The sequence below is a fragment of the Mus musculus genome, chromosome 6, assembly GCF_000001635.26.
Source record: "Mus musculus strain C57BL/6J chromosome 6, GRCm38.p6 C57BL/6J".
Lineage (NCBI taxonomy): Eukaryota > Metazoa > Chordata > Mammalia > Rodentia > Muridae > Mus > Mus musculus.
Window position 1 is genome coordinate 114,691,698 of NC_000072.6, and position 17,349 is coordinate 114,709,046.

Here is a 17,349-nt window from a genome sequence, read left to right on the forward strand (position 1 = left end):
GGACTGGAACGGGATGTGGGGAGATGATTGCAGCTGAGGGTGTCCATGGCGTTGCCGTGGTTACTGCTACTTGGTGATAGCGCCATTCTCAGTTGGTGCTGGATGCAGGTGAGAATCACTTGAGAGTTGAGAAAATTAAAGCTCAGGGATGTTCAGTCAGTTGCCATAGGTCACGGAAGAGTGAGCAGTACAGGACATTCTGCACAGGCCCACATTTTTTTTTTGAAGTCACACTTGGCAGTTGAAACTCAGATCTCCAGAGGAATGCTATTTTCTGGGTAGATGCTGGGCTCTTCCTAAATACGTCTTTTTTTTTTTTTTTTTTTTTTTTTTTTTGGTTTTTTGAGACAGGGTTTCTCTGTATAGCCCTGGCTGTCCTGGAACTCACTTTGGAGACCAGGCTGGCCTCGAACTCAGTAATCTGCCTGCCTCTGCCTCCCAAGTGCTGGTGCGTGCACCACCACCGCCTGGCCCTAAAATACGTCTTGAATGGCTCTTAGACCCTGTCGGGCTGAGCTTCACTGCACGCTGCTGTTCTGTCCCCAGCTGTGATCCCTGTGATTCTCTGTGATGTCATCCACAATTCTCCACAAGAAATGGATCTTTGAAACAAAACAAGTCAGCAACGTTCCTTTTCTCTGCCTCCCTCCTTTCCTCACTACCCCACCCTGCCCCCACTCCTTTCTTCTCTCCCTCCTTCCCCTCCTTTCTTCCTTCCATCTGTTTCAGTGCTAGCGGTAAGATGGAGTCTCGTAGTCCAAGCCGGCTTCCAACTCCCTCTGTAGCCAAGAATGATCTTGAACTTCTGATCCTCCTGCCTCCACCTCCTGAGTGCTAGGATTATAAGAGTGCACCGCTACTGCTACTCTGCGTTCTGTGGTGCTGTCGGTTGAACCAAGGGCTTCCTGAATGCTAGACAAGCATTCTGACACTATGTCTCCAGCCCCTCAACCCTTTCATTTTGGAGGCAAAGGAGAAATTTTCTTTCGGTCTCAAAATGAGTTAGCTGCAGTTAGCACACACCTGCTGACAGGGCCAGTGCTTTTTCCTCTTGTGTAAGCCCACTGCCTGAATGTAAGCCGTTCTGGTGTCACGGAACGAGGGAAGCCACTTTCTCTTCTCTCCCCACTTCTTGCTGCATGAAGGGAAACATTCAAAGGAGGGGCAGGTGGCAGTGTGGCAGGCAGCCAGAATAGAAGAGCTCAGGGAGATGCCTGTAATGCAGATCTCAGAGCCCTCCTGCCTGCTAGGCAGGAGAAGTCCAGTGTTAAGACTGACACCGAATGAATGCTAAGAGCGGACAGCGAAGGAAGTGGAGTTCGAGGCGCTGCACTGTGTTTCTGTATGCGAGATTCTGGTCTCAGTCACTCAGAGCTGTATGCGACTCTGCCATGGAACACCACTCAGTACTGCTAGTGATGGTTGTAGAATATCCACAGGCCAGGAAGAGCTGATGAGAGACAGCTTGAGCTCATTACTGTTTAGAAGTCGTAATACAAATATATTTGTATGAATAATAAAGTTAGGGGTAGTTATCTTAGCTAGGGTTTCTATCACTATGGAAAAGACCATAACCAAAGCAATTTGGGGAAGAAAGGGTTTGTTTCATCTTACAGTTGTAGTGTATCATGGAGGGAAATCAAGGCTGGAACCTGGAGTCAGGAACTGAAGCAGAGGCCATGAAGGGGTGCTGCTTCCTGGCTTGCTCTCCTTGGCTTGCTTGGTTTGCTTCCTACACATCCCAGGACCACCTGTCCAGGGGTAGCACTGCCAACATTGGGCTAGGATGGGCCCACACCAATCATTAATCAAGAAAACGCACTGCAGACCTGCCTAGGGACAAGCTGGCGGAGGCGTTTTAATTCCTCTTCCCAGGTCACTCTAGCTTGTGTCAAGTTGACAAGGGAAAAAATAGAAAGCCAGCCATGACAGTAGTTATGCATGGAGATATGGACAGAGGTTCCTTTAGCTGTTGATAATGTGGAATGGTTGTGGGTTTTTCCCCCAATCAGAATGTTGCTTTAGCTTCTGTTTTTGGCTTAGACCACATTGAGCATTCTGTGAAATAAATACATGAATATCTGGCTAATTTAAACAAAAAGTAGGACAGACCTAGGTATACTGGCACACACCTTTAATCTTAGCACTTGGGAGGTAGAGGCAGGCAGAGTTTGAGGCCAGCCTGCTCTACACAGTGACTTCCAGGACAGCCACTGTTATGGTGAAGCCCTGTTGCAAAAATGAGGCGTGGTGGTGGTAACATGGCTTAGTGGGAAAAAGGTGTACCGTGCAAGTCTGGTAACCTGAGTTCAATCCCCCGAACCCAAATAAACGTGGAGGAAGAGATCTGACTCCACACAGTTGACCTCTGACCTCCTCGTGCATGGTAGCACACACCCATTTATCCCCAAAGTACATCCATCTCTACCTCTCCCCCTCAACACACACAGAAATTATATTTGTGTACATGAGTGCACATCAACTGTTTTTATTTCATCTACATTTGCTTATAAAGGAAACCTTTGGTGTCGTAGTTCTCCTCCAGCCATCTCTCTGCCTCCTCCTCTCAGTCCCACTTCCTTCCTCCCACTCACAGGACCTACACTTGCTGGACAAATGCCAAGGCCCGCCCCAGCCTTCATTCATTCATCTTTGTATCATTTAATAAACATTTACTAGACAGATGCTATATGTCTAAGATCATGGACAATAAAGGGATTATCTGTACTCTTCAGACACTGGGCATCATCTTTATCATTAAAACCTAAACTTCAGATTTATAGAAGATAGCTGCAGGAACTAGAGAGATTTCTCAGCGGTTAAGAGTACCCACTGCTCTTCCAAAGGTCCTGAGTTCAAGTCCCAGCAACCACATGGTGGTTCACAACCATCCGTAATGAGATCTGACACCCTCTTCTGGAGTGTCTGAAGACAGCTACAGTGTACTTACATATAATAAATAAATAAATTTTAAAAAAAGAGAGAGAGCACAGACTGCTCTTCCAGAGGACCAGGGTTCAATTCCCAGTACACACATGGTGGCTTACACGCACACGTAAATTTAGTTTCAGGGAGTCTGATACCTTCTGGTACTTCACACACAGTGCACAGACACGCATGCACTTCCTATTTTCTGGTAATATAAGATGGTCCAGGAACGACTTGTATTTTCTCTGTCCCAGCCCTAAAATAAGCCCCGTGTCCAAGGTATCCTGTCTTCTTTTGTGGAAAAATGATTTTTAGAAATCAGTATCTGGGTGCCAGGTGCCCAGTGTCTTTTGACAGAGAGGAGACACAGAGATATAGCACTTCACCTCCAGTGTGTGAAGGCTCCTGGGAGGAGCGCAGCTTGGTGCCTCCCCAAAGAAAGCAAATGAAGTCCTCAAGAAGGACAGTGCTGTGAAGTTGAGTAGAATTTTCCAGATGGAAGGCAGGGTTAGAGGAACACTGGGGAGGGAGGTGGGAGGAGTATGTGTTCCCAATATCCAGGCATCTGCTTTTAACTTGAACTGACTATAGACTTAGGGCAATGGATGTGTTCTGATTTTCTCTTGCTCATCACACACAGATGAGCCATTCTTACAGCTTGCAATTCTCTAAGAGGACTCTCCCCTCTAAGTCCTGAAGGTTGCTTGTCCTCTGCCCTCTACCTCTGTCCCTCCCTCCTCTTCTCCCTCCATTTGTCCCTTCCAGTCCTTTTTCTTTCTTTTCTCTACTTCCTGCTCTCTCCATGGCCCAGGCCAGGCCAGGATGCGCAGGGGGGAGATGTTCCAGTTTCTGCCTTTTGTCTAGGGTGAGATCCTAAGTCTTCTTCTCTTTCCTCCAGCCTTCTGTCAAGTGTCTGCTGTCCGTACAGTGCTAGTCATGTGTGGAACTGTCAAACTGACCTGGTGTGCGGCTCTCAGCAAGTGTTTTCTGTTCACAGATAACAGTTGGTGTGTACGATCCCTGTAACCTAGCCCAGTACCCTGGATGGCCTTTGAGGAATTTTTTGGTCCTGGCAGCCCACAGATGGTATTTACATGTGTGTTCATGTCTGTGTGTCTTGTCTGTATGCTCCCCACAATGGGTCTGCTTATGTCAGCAAGTTTCCCTATGTGCATTGATTTCATTCCTGTCACAGAAAATAGAAAATAAGTCAACTAAATTGTTGTGGTCCAGTTTCTATCTCTGGTGCTCTTAAACAGGTCTGCTAGGGAGCCCCATCCCCAGCTTGTACTATGCTGAAGATACTTAGACTGTGGTGAGGTCATACAGCCAGAGGCCATGACACTAATGTGCTCCAGCCCTCCCTTCCTGGTTTTCAAGAGGAATTTCCTATCACTGCCACTCCTGCTTTTAAAATTTTTCCTAATCCTAAAATAATAAGAAGTGGTATTGGGAAGGGCCAACTTACCCTTGATAAGATACTCAGCATCACTGGGTATCATGAAATAACATTAAAAACTATAAGAGATAATCCCATTAGGACTAGGATAGGTTTAAGGTTTATTTTTATTTCATGAGTGTTTTGCTTCCCTGTATGTATGTGCACCACATTTGTGCCTTTTTTGCTTTTAAAAGACAGAGTCTTACAGGGTAGCTGTATTTGACCTGGAACTCACAGAGATCTTCCTTCCTCTCCCTCCCGAGTGCTGGAATTAAAGGTGTGCACCACCACAACCAGCTATGGATGGGTTTTCAAACATAATGTTGAGTAAATTAAGCCAGCCTGAAAAATACATGCTTCCATTTACATAGTTCAAAACAGGCAAAACCACTGTGGGAGCCTAGCAGGGGATGGCCTGGGATAGGTGTGGTCAGGGTTAGAGAGAGAGATTGTGTGATTTTTCTTTGTGTTTGCTTTAATTAAGTAGAAGTATTTACTCCAAAATAAAGCTAGATAAATATTAACAGACCCCAGAGAGCCTGGTTATGTGGACTCTCAGTCATTCCGGGCACATATGCTACAAGTATAAATACCCTGGGAAGGCCAGCTTCTGGCTGGTGGTAAAGGGCCTTGAGGGTCCCTTGTTAAGCTCTTGGAAGCATCCCACCCTTAGATTTAAAAGCTTCCTTTTCCAGAGCTATCTATCTGTTGTGTGACTGCTATAGGAAATTCACCTGGGGCAGGGGAGGGGGAGTCCAGCTAATGTGGCAGCCAGACTGTAAATGCACAGACAGAGGCTGCCTGCACGGATGTGCCCAAGGTCCCTCTCAGGTTAAAGAGGTCAGACGAGAGTGATTGCATGCCTTGGATTCTCAGCAGCCACTCTAGAAAGCACTTATGCCTGCTCTTTTTCTTCTCCTTTCTTAATCATATGAACTCAATGCAAATCCATCGCGGACAACAGGAGCGGCAGTTTCCAGTCCGTTGAAGTCCTCTGCTTTCGGGACCGCACCATGCAGGGAGCTAGAGACGTGACACATAGCATCATCTTTGAAGTGAAACTTCCAGAAATGGCATTTAGCCCAGGTAATTGGCAAATCTTTGCCAGTGTATGTAATGACGAGTGACCAGAGACCCAGCTTCCTGCCTACAGCCTCACGGTGGCAGAGAAGGCAGAGAAGGCACCGCTCCCACCTGGATGGCAGTGTGAGCACCTGCCTGGCACCGGAGCAGAGGCTGAGCTCTGGCAGCTTCTCTAGCGAGCTTTCTAGTCTGGAGGGTTTCCCAGCCTTGTAACATTTGTTCAGTCTCAATCGACATGAACTCATAATTTATTCATGCCTCTTCCTCAAGGAAGGGTGAAGTTATTGGTTACTTAACATGTTTATTCATTGAGTACTTGAAGGTGTGTGTGCCCCTTTTCTCCATACAGAGTATCAGTCAGCAAAGGCATATCTCTCCTTCCACTTATAGTTTCCCTCAGCCCTGTGTAGCAGGTGTTAGCTTTTATCCACGTTTTATAGATTAGGAAACGGTCTAGGAGGCATTTTATAGACTGTGCTAGATGTATCTGTATGCATGCGAATGTGCATCACGGTGCATATCTATGGCATGCAATGCACTCAAGGTAGAATCCATGCCCAAGCTTGAGGGGTGAAGAAAGTGCCCACCTGTGAAGCATGTGTCCTGTGAGGAGGCCTACAGTGCTACTCACTCGGGCCCCTCTTAAGCTGAGTCCCCTACAGCCATGGGATAGGCATCTCCAGTGCACCTCCAGGTAGACTGTGCAGCCCCTCCTCCTATGGCAGTTCTCTTAGTGCATGGGTGTGCCTTAGTGTGTGCAAATGGGGGGGGGTGTGTGGCAATGCCTCATCTCTTCTAAAGTGCTGAAATCAGAAGGGCTCAAGGTTGCCTGTTTGTTGTTGACTCTGTGCTCCAGCCTGGAGATCTTAAGTACAATAGAAGAGGTGAACAGAGCCGTCTGCTCTGGTCCAGGGAGGAAGCCATCCGGTTCAAAGGCTTTTCGATTAACTTTTAGCTTGGCGCCCTCTTCTGGTGCATCCTGAAATAGCTCCCATGGCACACCCACTTAAGTGAGTTTGTTCCCTTTAAGTTGCAACTCAAAGATGGGGAGGTGGAGTGTCACTAAAAAGTGAAGCCAGGAGGATGCAGCCAGCAGACCCCTACCCCATGCTCCTGATTTTACCCTGAGGACACACTGTCTTACTCTGTCTTCACTGAGCCACTCTGCTCCCCTCTCTGGTGTGGCTCATGCTTCCCCTACCATCCCAGGCCTGTTCGATCCCAAGTGATGAACATCTCCATCTTCTTGGTACTCCATGTTGAAGAGTGGTTGTTCATTTTAGAAGGGATGTTTTCCTCCTGTTTTACATACAGTGTTTCGACTTACCTGCACATAAAGCTCTATGATAAACATTATAAAGACATACTTAGCATCATGATGTGAGTCCAAGGCGTTTCCATAGCCACACGTGACATAACGATATCACACCACATAGCACAATGGTCCCTTAAGAGTCTGTTGCCTAGGGATCTCGTGGCCACTTAATTTGTATAAGTACACTCTGTGGTGTTCTCAGAGCAGGACAGTCAGCAGCCTGTCATTTCTCAGAACTCACCCCTATGATTAAGCAACACGTGGTTCTCCATCCAAGGCATCCCATAGTTGGAACTTCAGTGACGTGGGAAGTGCTAAAGCCTCCATGGCTGGCAGAAAGCTGCTCTGGACACTGGATGAAGCAGGAGTGGCCCCTGCTGGGTGTGGGCTGCAATGCCAGCTTCCCATCCCCACCCTGTGCTTATTCTTAGCATGCTCTTCCTTCATTCGGACTTATATAGAAGCACACGTATAGATTCCTGATCTTCACATGTAGTAGTTTTCATTACTAATAAGCTTACAGTGCATATTGGCTATAGCCAATCAAGCACTTGGGAAGTAGAAGCAGGAGCTCATGGTCCTGAACCATGCAAATGAACGAATAAACGGGTAGAAGAGAAGGGGAGGCTTGAGTATGCTGATGTTGCCGTTGACACTTCCAGTGGTGTGTGTAAAAGGTATGGCTGCTATCCTGGCAGCAGTATCTTAAATTTAACATACGAATGGTTTAGAATCATGAAACTGAGTGAAGAGTGCTGGAGCCCTTTGTCCTTGGTAAAGGAATCCTGGAGCCTTCATCTGAGCGTTCGCGTAAGCACGTGCATGAGTTTGTGAGTCTGTGTGCATGCTGTGTGCACGTGTGAGTTCTGTGTGTCCTTAAAAGTGAGCATGTGAGTGTGTTGGTGTGTATGTGAGAGTGTGTATAAGCAAGTGTGCAAGCATGTGAGTTCATGAGGGTTTGTGTAATTGTGTGTGCACACACGTGTCTGTGATTCTAAGAGTATATTTTATATGTGTGGTTTGGATTATTAGTGTTTATGGGCATGTACTCATGTATGTGTATGTATGGGTTTCTGTGAGTCTGTACTTGTATGTGAGCATGTATAAGCATGTACATATGAATGTGTGTGAGTATGAAATTTTATGTATATATATGTACAAATGTGGGGGTATATTTTCACGGATGTGTGAGTGTGTTTATGTGTATATGAATGCACACCTGTGTGAGTCCACATGAGTATGACGGTATATGAGTATGCATTTGTGAGTCTGTATATCTGTATGAATTGGCATGAGCATGTGTGTAGGGAGGGAGACTCTATCTTAGTGTGAGAGAGTGTGTGCATATATATGTGACTTGGCAAACTTGTAAGTGCATACATAAGTGCACATTTCTCTGTTGATATGTATACATGTGCTAGTGTGAGTGTTGGTGTGCACTATGAGACTGTATGTTTGACTATTGCATGTTGGCTTATCTTTGGAAGTGTGTGTAGGTGAATGTATGTGTGCATGACTGTGTGTTAGTGTATTTCTTAGTGTGTGAATGAATGTATATGTGAACGAGCTTGTATATCCATGAGCATACATGTAAAGGTTACACTGTCAGGATGAGTTTTGTCAATGGACATTTGTGAGTGTCTTAGTGTAGGTGAATGAGTGTGCAGGAGCTTCTATATGATTATGTGTGTGAGTATACAGTGTGTGTCTTTGTGTTAAAACCTATGCATTGTATTTTGGCATGTATGTAGGATGTTCATGTGTAAGTGTGTAAATGTGTGTGTTACTGATGATGGAACCCAGTTCTGTCATTGCACCTTTCACACACTTGCTCTACTACCAAGATGTAGGCACGACCACAGACACAGACACAGACACAGCCAGCCAAAGACATAGTCACAGCCCAGCCACAACCCCAGCCCCAACCCCAGCCCCAGCCCCAACCCCAGCCCCAGCCCCAGCCCCAGCCCCAGCCCCAGCCCCAGCCCCAGCCCCAACCCCAGCCCCAGCCCCAGCCCCAGCCCCAGCCCCAGCCCCAGCCCCAGCCCCAGCCCCAGCCCCAGCCCCAGCCCCAGCCCCAGCCCCAGCCCCAGCCCTAGCCCCAGCCCCAGAGCTTTACTTAAAGCAGACATTGGAAGTGATACTGAAATGTAACCAGAGGCTAAGTTCTCTGCTCAGGAGTTGAAGCTTTATTCTGAAAAGAAGGAAATCTTTGAGAAAAGGAGCAGGCAGAAGTCCCACAACATAAGGAATTGTGTTAACTCCAGGATGTGACAAGAGTACTTCACAAAGTAACAGAACTGCAGGAGTGGAAATAGCAAAGCTCTGGGACTGGGGTTCCACGGGCTGTCTGGCTAGAGAGGTGGCTCAGTGGTTAAAAGCACTGGGTCCAATTCCCACCACCTAATGGTGGCTCAAAACTCCAGTTCTAGCAGATCTGCTGCCCTCTTCTGGCCTCTGAGGGCACTGCATGCACGTAGTGAACTTACATGCAGACAAAACACTCATACACAAATTTTTTTAAAAGGTTTAAGAAGAAGGCAGTCATATTGAAAAGGAGAGGACAAAGGCTAAGTCGGGGGAAGGAGAAGGTTTGTTCTGTAAAGTGTTTGGCACATAAGCAGAAAGACATGAATTCAAATTTGTTTTTACTTCCCCTTTTAGTAAACTTTATGTTTTATTTGCAATTAAGATTGTCCTAAAGCTGTTGGCTGGGAGAAGAACCAGAAAGGAGGCATGGGTCCGAGGATGGTGAACCTCAGTGGATGTATGGACCCCAAAAGGTAGACGTGACTGGGGCCCCCTTGTCTCAGTGGGTGTGGTGGCAATGCTGTTCCTGCGTAGCTGAGCGATCATTGTGAGGGTTAGCATGATGGGAGTCCTGAGGCATGCACGGTGATTTACTCTTTTTTCCAGCTCAGACTCTGAGGCACCTGGGCCTCACCACTGCCTTTTTGAGTTTTTATTGTTGCTGTGTTATTGTAAAGAGCACGCCAGTCCTGGCTGGCCTGGAAGTTGCAGAAATCCACCTGCCTTTGCCTCCTTTCCTGGTTCTTTATTCCTGGTTGTGGACCTCTCTTCCACTTGCCACCACAGAAGGATATTACAAGGACCGTTGCATTTGTGGAGAAGCCATTCTGTATTAAGACTGGGAGAGTGTCTGGACTTGGAAGAGCATTCTTTTAAACCTGCACCTCAGCTTGTGCCAGCTTGATTTCCCTTCACCTGGCTGTTGGGAGCTCCAGATAGGAATTTTGCCCCCATCCCAGAATCACAGAGGACAGGGGCTTGCTTTCTGTGTGGTGACCTTTCTCCTCCCTGTTGCCTACGAGTTTCATCTTATTTCTACTGTGATTCTGATTGCCCAGATCCCTCCATCCTGTCCCTCTCTGTTAGAAATAAGTCTGCAGCACAGGTGACTCACGGGCACATGGGTCTTGTGTTCTGATCTTGTGTTCAGGCTGGCTGAGTCATCTGTGGATCTGAATCTCAAGCTGATGTGCTGGCGATTGGTCCCCACCTTGGACTTGGACAAGGTCGTGTCTGTCAAGTGCCTGCTGCTGGGAGCTGGTACCTTGGGGTGTAATGTGGCTAGGACACTGATGGTGAGTTGGTGGCCTCCTGGCCGCTGTTAAGCTGTGCCTCCTGTTTTCTAGCACATGCTTGCTGCCCATCTCCTAGGTTCCCTGTGCCTCCCTCCCATTCCTTTCTCTTCTCCTCAGCATCTGTGTATTCTCAGCATCTGTGTATTCTAAGAGCAATCTGTAGTCACTGTGAGACAAAAGCAGAGAACGCACACACACACACACACACACACACACACACACACACCAGCCTAGCCCCAGTTCCAGTCCCACAGATTGTCAGATTTCATACATGAGGACATCACCATTGTTCCAGGATTGTCCTGTCAGAAGGAAATGGAGGCCTTTCATTGGCCTTGTCATTACCCATTCATTTATATTTATAAAAACTGACTTACAGCCTGCTGTTTATGAAAGTTTTCTCTGTAACTTAATAGTCTAACTTTAAAGCTATGTGTTTCCTAAACTGAGGGAATGCATGGGGCTGGAGGGAGCCTCGGAGCTTAGGACTACTGCTGCTCTTGGAGAGACCTGGGTTCCGTTCCCAGCACCCACCCAGTTGTTCCTAATAGCACACGACTCCAGATCCAGGAGATCTGATGCCCTTTTCTGGCTCCCTCAGGCATTACATGTATGTACTTACACACATGAAGGTGCTATGCATAAAACAAACCTTTAATAAAAAGGTTTGCAGAAATGCTCTTGTGTATGAAAGTGATGTCCATGACAAGACATCTTGCATGAAAATACAGACTCGTTTTTTAAGACCCAGTTATAAGCAAGATTTCTCCAGCCTGGAGAAGTACTCCAAGAAGGTACTCCATTGTTTCACATGGGGACAACTTACAAGTCAGGTTTCTGAAGACTTAATTGAGATTCAAAGTGAGTTTCCAGAGGACTTGATATTTATACTTAATTACTTATTAAGAGAAACCAAAGACATCTGCGGGCTCTCGCTAATCCTGAAACAACAAGGTAGAATTATTCTAGCATCCCCTGGCAATCTTCCTCTCATGACACGGCCAAAATTAGCACATTGTGAGTGAGAATTACTGTGACAGTCCTTGGTCTAATGACCGTGGGGATCTAGGCCCCGGCATATAATTATGTCATCTTCTAAAAAGTTGACATTCTAATGATCAAAAATTGAATTTGTACAGTTCAATTTCTGTAGTTTCCTATGACTTAATGTCCCTGCCGCTCAAAATCAAAACCCTTCCTAGAGACTTCTAAAAGTATGTGCTAGTACGTGCTCATCAGGTCTCCTGTTTCCATGCAGGGCTGGGGCGTCAGACATGTCACCTTTGTGGATAACGCCAAGATCTCCTACTCCAATCCCGTGAGGCAGCCTCTGTATGAATTTGAAGATTGTCTAGGGGGTGGCAAGCCCAAGGCCCTGGCTGCAGCAGAGCGGCTACAGAAAATATTTCCCGGAGTGGTATGTTGCTGATCCAGGGGGAACATCCATGTGGTTTTTTTGTTTGTTTGTTTGTTTGTTTGTTTTTTTCCTGTAAACTCTGGAAATGTTTAAGCCCCTGGAATCCCAGGGATCAAGGCTCTGTGGTATTGGTGACTGAAGATCAGACACATTTTACTTCTTACAAGACTGTCATCATATGACCAAGCCTGCCACCTCACCTCTATGATAGCCTCTTTAAGACACTACAGAGAGAGAGAGGGGTAATTGGATAAAGTGCTTGCTATGTAAGCCTGAAGCCAGATATAGAAGTGTGTGTGTGTGTGTGTGTGTGTGTGTGTGTGTGTGTGTGTGTGTGTGTGTGTAAGGAGGCAGAGACAGAAGAGGCCCCAGAAGCTGGCTGGCCAGCCGGCTCATCTGACCCATGCATCAGCAAACAAGCACAACCCAAAGATCCTGCTCACACAAGGTGGAAGGTGAGGACTGCCACCTGACGCTGTCCCCTGACCTCCATATACACACCATGGTGCATGTGCACCTACACACTCATGTGACATACATACACATAGCAGTCCCACACCCATGTCAACACACATGCACATGCATGCAAACCAACCAAAGAAACCAACGAAAAACTAAAATCCAACTAGAGCCAGCCTGTAGTCAGGTGGGAAAGTGTTTGCCTAGTATGAATTAGGCTATCCCCCGCACTGCACAGCAAGTGCCTCCCAGAAACCCCAGCAGAAACCAAATGGACAATGAGTGAAGAGGTGTCTTTGGAGCTGTGTGTTTTCACTCTGCCTGCCTGTAAAGGGTTTTCTGGTGGTGCAGATGTCGGGTATTAGTTTTCGTCTGTCACCAGACTACCCACTGGCTGAAGAGAACCACTCATGAATTTATACTGACTACATCTATGCAGAAGGTCTAGTAGAAAGTTGAATCCTTTGCTGGATCTCTTGCTACTTCTGAGTCACACTCACAATACTTTAGACATGACAGATGAAAGACAAGGCACTCACCGTTCTCCTTTGCTTTCTTTTGCTTATGTGGCTTACATATCCTCATCACAGTCTATCACTGAAAGAAGTCAGGAATTCAAGCAGGCCAGAGGCAGGAATCATACAAAGATGCTCTGGCTTGCTCAGCCTGCTTTCTTAGAAAACACTCCTGCACCATGTAGCCCAGGATAGCATCACCCACAGCAAGATGGGCTCTACCATATCAGTTGTCAATCAAGAAAATGGCCTAGAGACATGCCCACAGGCTAGTCTGATTGAGGTAACTCCTTAGTTAAGGTTCCTTCTTTCAGACAACTCAAGTTTGTGTCAAATTGACAAAAACTAACCAGCATATTCAACTCACTTGAATAAAAAGTAAGTTTTGAGATGTTTTTAAAGTCATTCAGCAAGAGTCCTCCCATTGAATACGTGGTCATTTTATTTAGCAGGAATCACATGAGCGCTCTTTAAGGTTTCTTTTTACAGTGCTAGCAAGAGTGGCATCCTCAGCCCTAGCCATGGAAAAGCTTGCCTTCCAGAAATTTCTTCCTTTAGTCTTTCAATATTGATTCCTGTGTTTACTGAAGCCTCCTGTTGTGATGATTTACAAGCATCTCTCGGGAGCATTATTTATCAAGTGGACTTGCATAGCATTGACTGAGAATCCACTGTTCCCAGCTATGCATTGGGTAGTCAAAGCTTCACCACAGAGATGTTAGTTAGGTCTCTGCTGGCACAGTGTGGCATGTCTCAGCTGCAAGTCGACGACACTTCAGGTATGCCAGCCGGCGGGGTGAGCTGATAGGCAAGGCTGGACTCAGCTTCCAGTCCACTTTATGTGTGATTGTTTCAAAAGGGAGACTTGAGGAGTCACAGTCTCCTGGTCCTGTGGTTCCTCGGAAGAGTAGAAGGCCAGAGAGTCTCAAGTCAGCCTCATCCTCAGCACACTACCTCTCTTCCATTGCTTAAGCAAGTCATGGGGTCAAGCACAGGCTTGGAGGCATTGGGCACTGTGCTCTGTAGTCCCAGTGGGAGGCTTGAAAGTCCTGTGGAAGAAGGCACAGACCTGTCATTCTATCCTAGGGTGGACAAGCATGCCCACCTGGGAGAACATTCTAGTCTGTCACTGGAGAGAACCATGAACCTCCATGGGCCCATGAAGATGTTGCTTTGAGTCTGAGCTCTGCCACTTAGTTCCTGAATTTTCCAACCTGCACCCCACCCCCAGCCATCTTTCCAGTCAGTGTTTTGGCCACTCTGGGAAAGCTGATGTTTTCACACTTGCCTGTGGCCAGTGGCATGCAGAGCATTGAGATGCGGTTTTCATCCTTTGCCTTCTGTGGAAGGTAAATCTCTGGCTGTGCGGCTCCTGTGACTCTGAGTTCCATCCTCAGTGACACACACACTCATGTACACACACACACACACACACAGACACATGTACACACAGAGACACACAGACACATGTGCACACACATTCACAGACAGATACATAGAAACATGCACAGACAGATAGATACACACACACACACACACACACACACACGGCTCAGGGGAATTGGAGAAGGTGCAGAGCAGAGCCCAGGTATTTGAGGAAAAGAGTGGTAGCACTGTGCAAAGAGGAATTCCTATAATGTAACTGATGTAAGTGGGGTCATTGCTTCCCCAGAATGCCAGAGGGTTCAACATGAGCATCCCCATGCCAGGACACCCTGTGAACTTCTCTGACGTCACGATGGAGCAGGCCCGCAGAGATGTGGAGCAGCTGGAGCAGCTCATTGATAACCATGATGTCATCTTCCTGCTAATGGACACCAGGGAGAGCCGGTGGCTTCCTACTGTTATTGCAGCCAGCAAGCGAAAGGTGGAGTGTGTCTTATGCTACCTCTGTCTGGAACTTAATGAGCCACCCAGGAAAGACGTGTCCACAGCCCACCATCCCCCAGGAAGGAGGGTGACCTGTGTGGCCCTGGAGCTCTTTACTTCCTGCCATCAACCTGCAATGGGTGTGCTTCCTAACCCAGCAGTCCTTTGCAAGTGCTAACGTTGGTACATGTGAAGTTCAAGGGCCTGTGATACTTAATTAAGTTTATATAGCCATTCTCAGGAAGCTTTTCAAAGAATGGTAATAAGAAAATGCCATATTACAAGATAAAATAGAATATGAATGTTATGTTACACTTGTATATAATAACATGCATGTCTGCCTTTACCGCCATCACCCCTCATCTGTCTGTCGGTCATTTATCATCCACCTTCTGTCTATCATGTACGACGCAAAGGACAAAGCAGGAAGGGGAGAGGAGGTACAAAAGGTAATACCTCAGAGTTTCTAGACCCCCAGAGCTGCGGTTTTAATTTTCTCTTCTCCAGTGTGCCTTTTCTTGATTCTTTCAAACTTTGTATATAACCAAAAATTTGGGAGAACGACTTAAATCCTAACCAAGAGGAATTCTTAAAGTACAAAGGAGGCTTCCCTTTAAAATCCACATGGTAAGCCAGTTGGTGGTAGTGCATGCACGCCTTTTATCCCAGCACTTGGGAGGCAGGGGCAGGCAGATCTCTGAGTTTGAGGCCAGCCTGGCCTATAGAGTGAGTTCCAGGGCAGCCAGGGCTACACAGAGAAACCCTGTCTCGAAAAAAAGGAAAGAAAAACTCCACATGGTGGGAAAATCATAGCTTACAAACCGTGACCCAGTGAAGCTTTCCAAGGAACTAAGAGGGTGTGGCAGAGTGGTGTGGGCAACCACCAACTTCTGGTCATAGTTCCCTCCTATCAGCTCTATAATCCTGGGACACAGGTGGAACTCTGACCGTTGACATACTCATCTATAAACTGACAATATTTGTAAAGGGTTTAAATGAGATGGTTTATCTTAGCAGTTTATCAAGTCTCTTGCATGTTTCATATGGCTATTAAAGATTAGTTACACTCACATGAAAAAAGAAAGCAATGTGAAGGTAGCCAGCCACATGTGAACTTTGCCTTGGCCTGAGATGTGTTTGTCCTGACTCCTTTTTCTTCCTTCACTGCTAACAGCTGGTCATCAACGCTGCCTTGGGGTTTGATACCTTTGTTGTCATGAGACATGGCCTGAAGAAACCCAAGCAGCAGGGAGCCGGAGACCTCTGCCCAAGCCATCTTGTAGCACCTGCTGACCTGGGCTCCTCACTTTTTGCCAACATCCCTGGATACAAGCTTGGCTGCTACTTCTGCAATGATGTGGTGGCTCCAGGAGATGTAAGTCGGGCTCTGTGTTCCTGCCCTGGCTACACAGTGCTGGTTAAAGACTGTCTAATAAAGAGCATTCTCTAGTTGTGGGGAGGGGAACTGTCCCACTATGAGCCATGTTGGCACTCTTACCTGAATGGCTGAGCCACAGTCACTGCATAAATGTGGCCACAGCCTGTGACAAGCTGATTGAGGAATCTTCCGTGTAGCCAGCCCCCTTGTAGTCTTGCATGCCGTCCTCCGATGATCCAGAGGCCTCCTTTTCCCTGTCACTCTGCAGACAGGGCAGGGCACGGGCTTGTCACACTGTCTGCAGACTGAATTTCAGGTAAACAGCAAGTGTTCTTTTGGGGGTTTTTGTTTGTTTGGTTGGTTGGTTGGTTTTGATTTTTTTTTTTAAATACATAGATAGCCCTTTACAGTAGTCAAGAGCTGCTTGGAAAAAAAATTCTTGTTTATCTGAAATTGACCTATTAACTGTGCCTAGTGTATTTTTATCTGACGATCTAGACAAGGAACCCCCACCCCCATTCTGAGCATGCTCACTGATGGGCCAGTGGAATGTGAGGCAGTCAGCAGTGCCTCTAGCTGGGTTCTGCAGCCTAGTGAGCTTGCAGGAATAGGCCTCTCTCAGGGCTCAGCGGCAGACCTGCTCTGTGAACTGCCCTGTTTCCCCTTCTGCTGTTTCTCTCTCTGGAATGACTGGCTTCTCCCACCATAGAGAAAAGCTGCTATCTCCTTTGGTGTGAGGAAGGAGGCTTAATGATCTTCATAAGGTGCTAGAACATGCAGGTGTCCTATTGGTCAGTGGGTGCCATCCAACAGGGTTGAGCCCCCAAGCAGGGCAGCCATGTCTTTTCATTACATTGAAGTTTTTATAGCATTAAACAACCCTGGGATTTGCCCCTGTTTGGAAGATTAGGAGTAACAGCTTGTGCATGTAGCCAGGTAGTAACAGATGCTTGCAGCTTTGTACTGAAGTCCTCAGAGCACAGCCAGGGTAATGAGGCAGTGCACAGGAACAGAGGACAGAGGGTAGAGATTGTGGCTCCTGCCCCAGTCAGGGTCACTCTGAGCCACTACCTCAGGCAGGACAGTTATCAGCCATTCGTGATTGTTTCTCCCTGTGACTCTGTCTGCAGTACAAGAGAGGTGATGGATTCCAGTTGAGGAGCCATGGCTCAGAGCCACCATGAAGCCATGCTGATGGCTAATGTCTCATCTCTGTCTCTTTACAGTGCACATCCTGTTCCAAGTAGTGCCTTGTTTAATTACACACTGTTTTCTCCCAAGACAAGACAGGGTGAATTTTAAAGCTTTATCTTAGGGAGTTTCAGGTTCACCTAGGTCT

At 46.9% G+C, this 17,349-nt stretch overlaps 1 protein-coding gene across 5 annotated transcripts in view; it reads left to right on the forward strand.

Moving 5' to 3' along the window:
• The window catches only part of Atg7 (autophagy related 7), a gene marked incomplete at its 5' end in the record, with an annotated part of 217,478 nt that overhangs the window by 48,571 nt on the left and 151,558 nt on the right, over positions 1-17,349 (forward strand). For 4 of the 5 annotated variants that reach the window (NM_001253718.2, NM_028835.5, NM_001379130.1 and 1 more), the window contains 7 exon segments: positions 3,926-4,014; positions 5,334-5,455; positions 9,460-9,550; positions 10,228-10,372; positions 11,631-11,789; positions 14,436-14,630; positions 15,807-16,007. In NM_001253718.2, the coding sequence (NP_001240647.1) occupies positions 3,926-4,014; positions 5,334-5,455; positions 9,460-9,550; positions 10,228-10,372; positions 11,631-11,789; positions 14,436-14,630; positions 15,807-16,007 (1,002 nt within the window). 5 annotated transcript variants of the gene reach the window in all.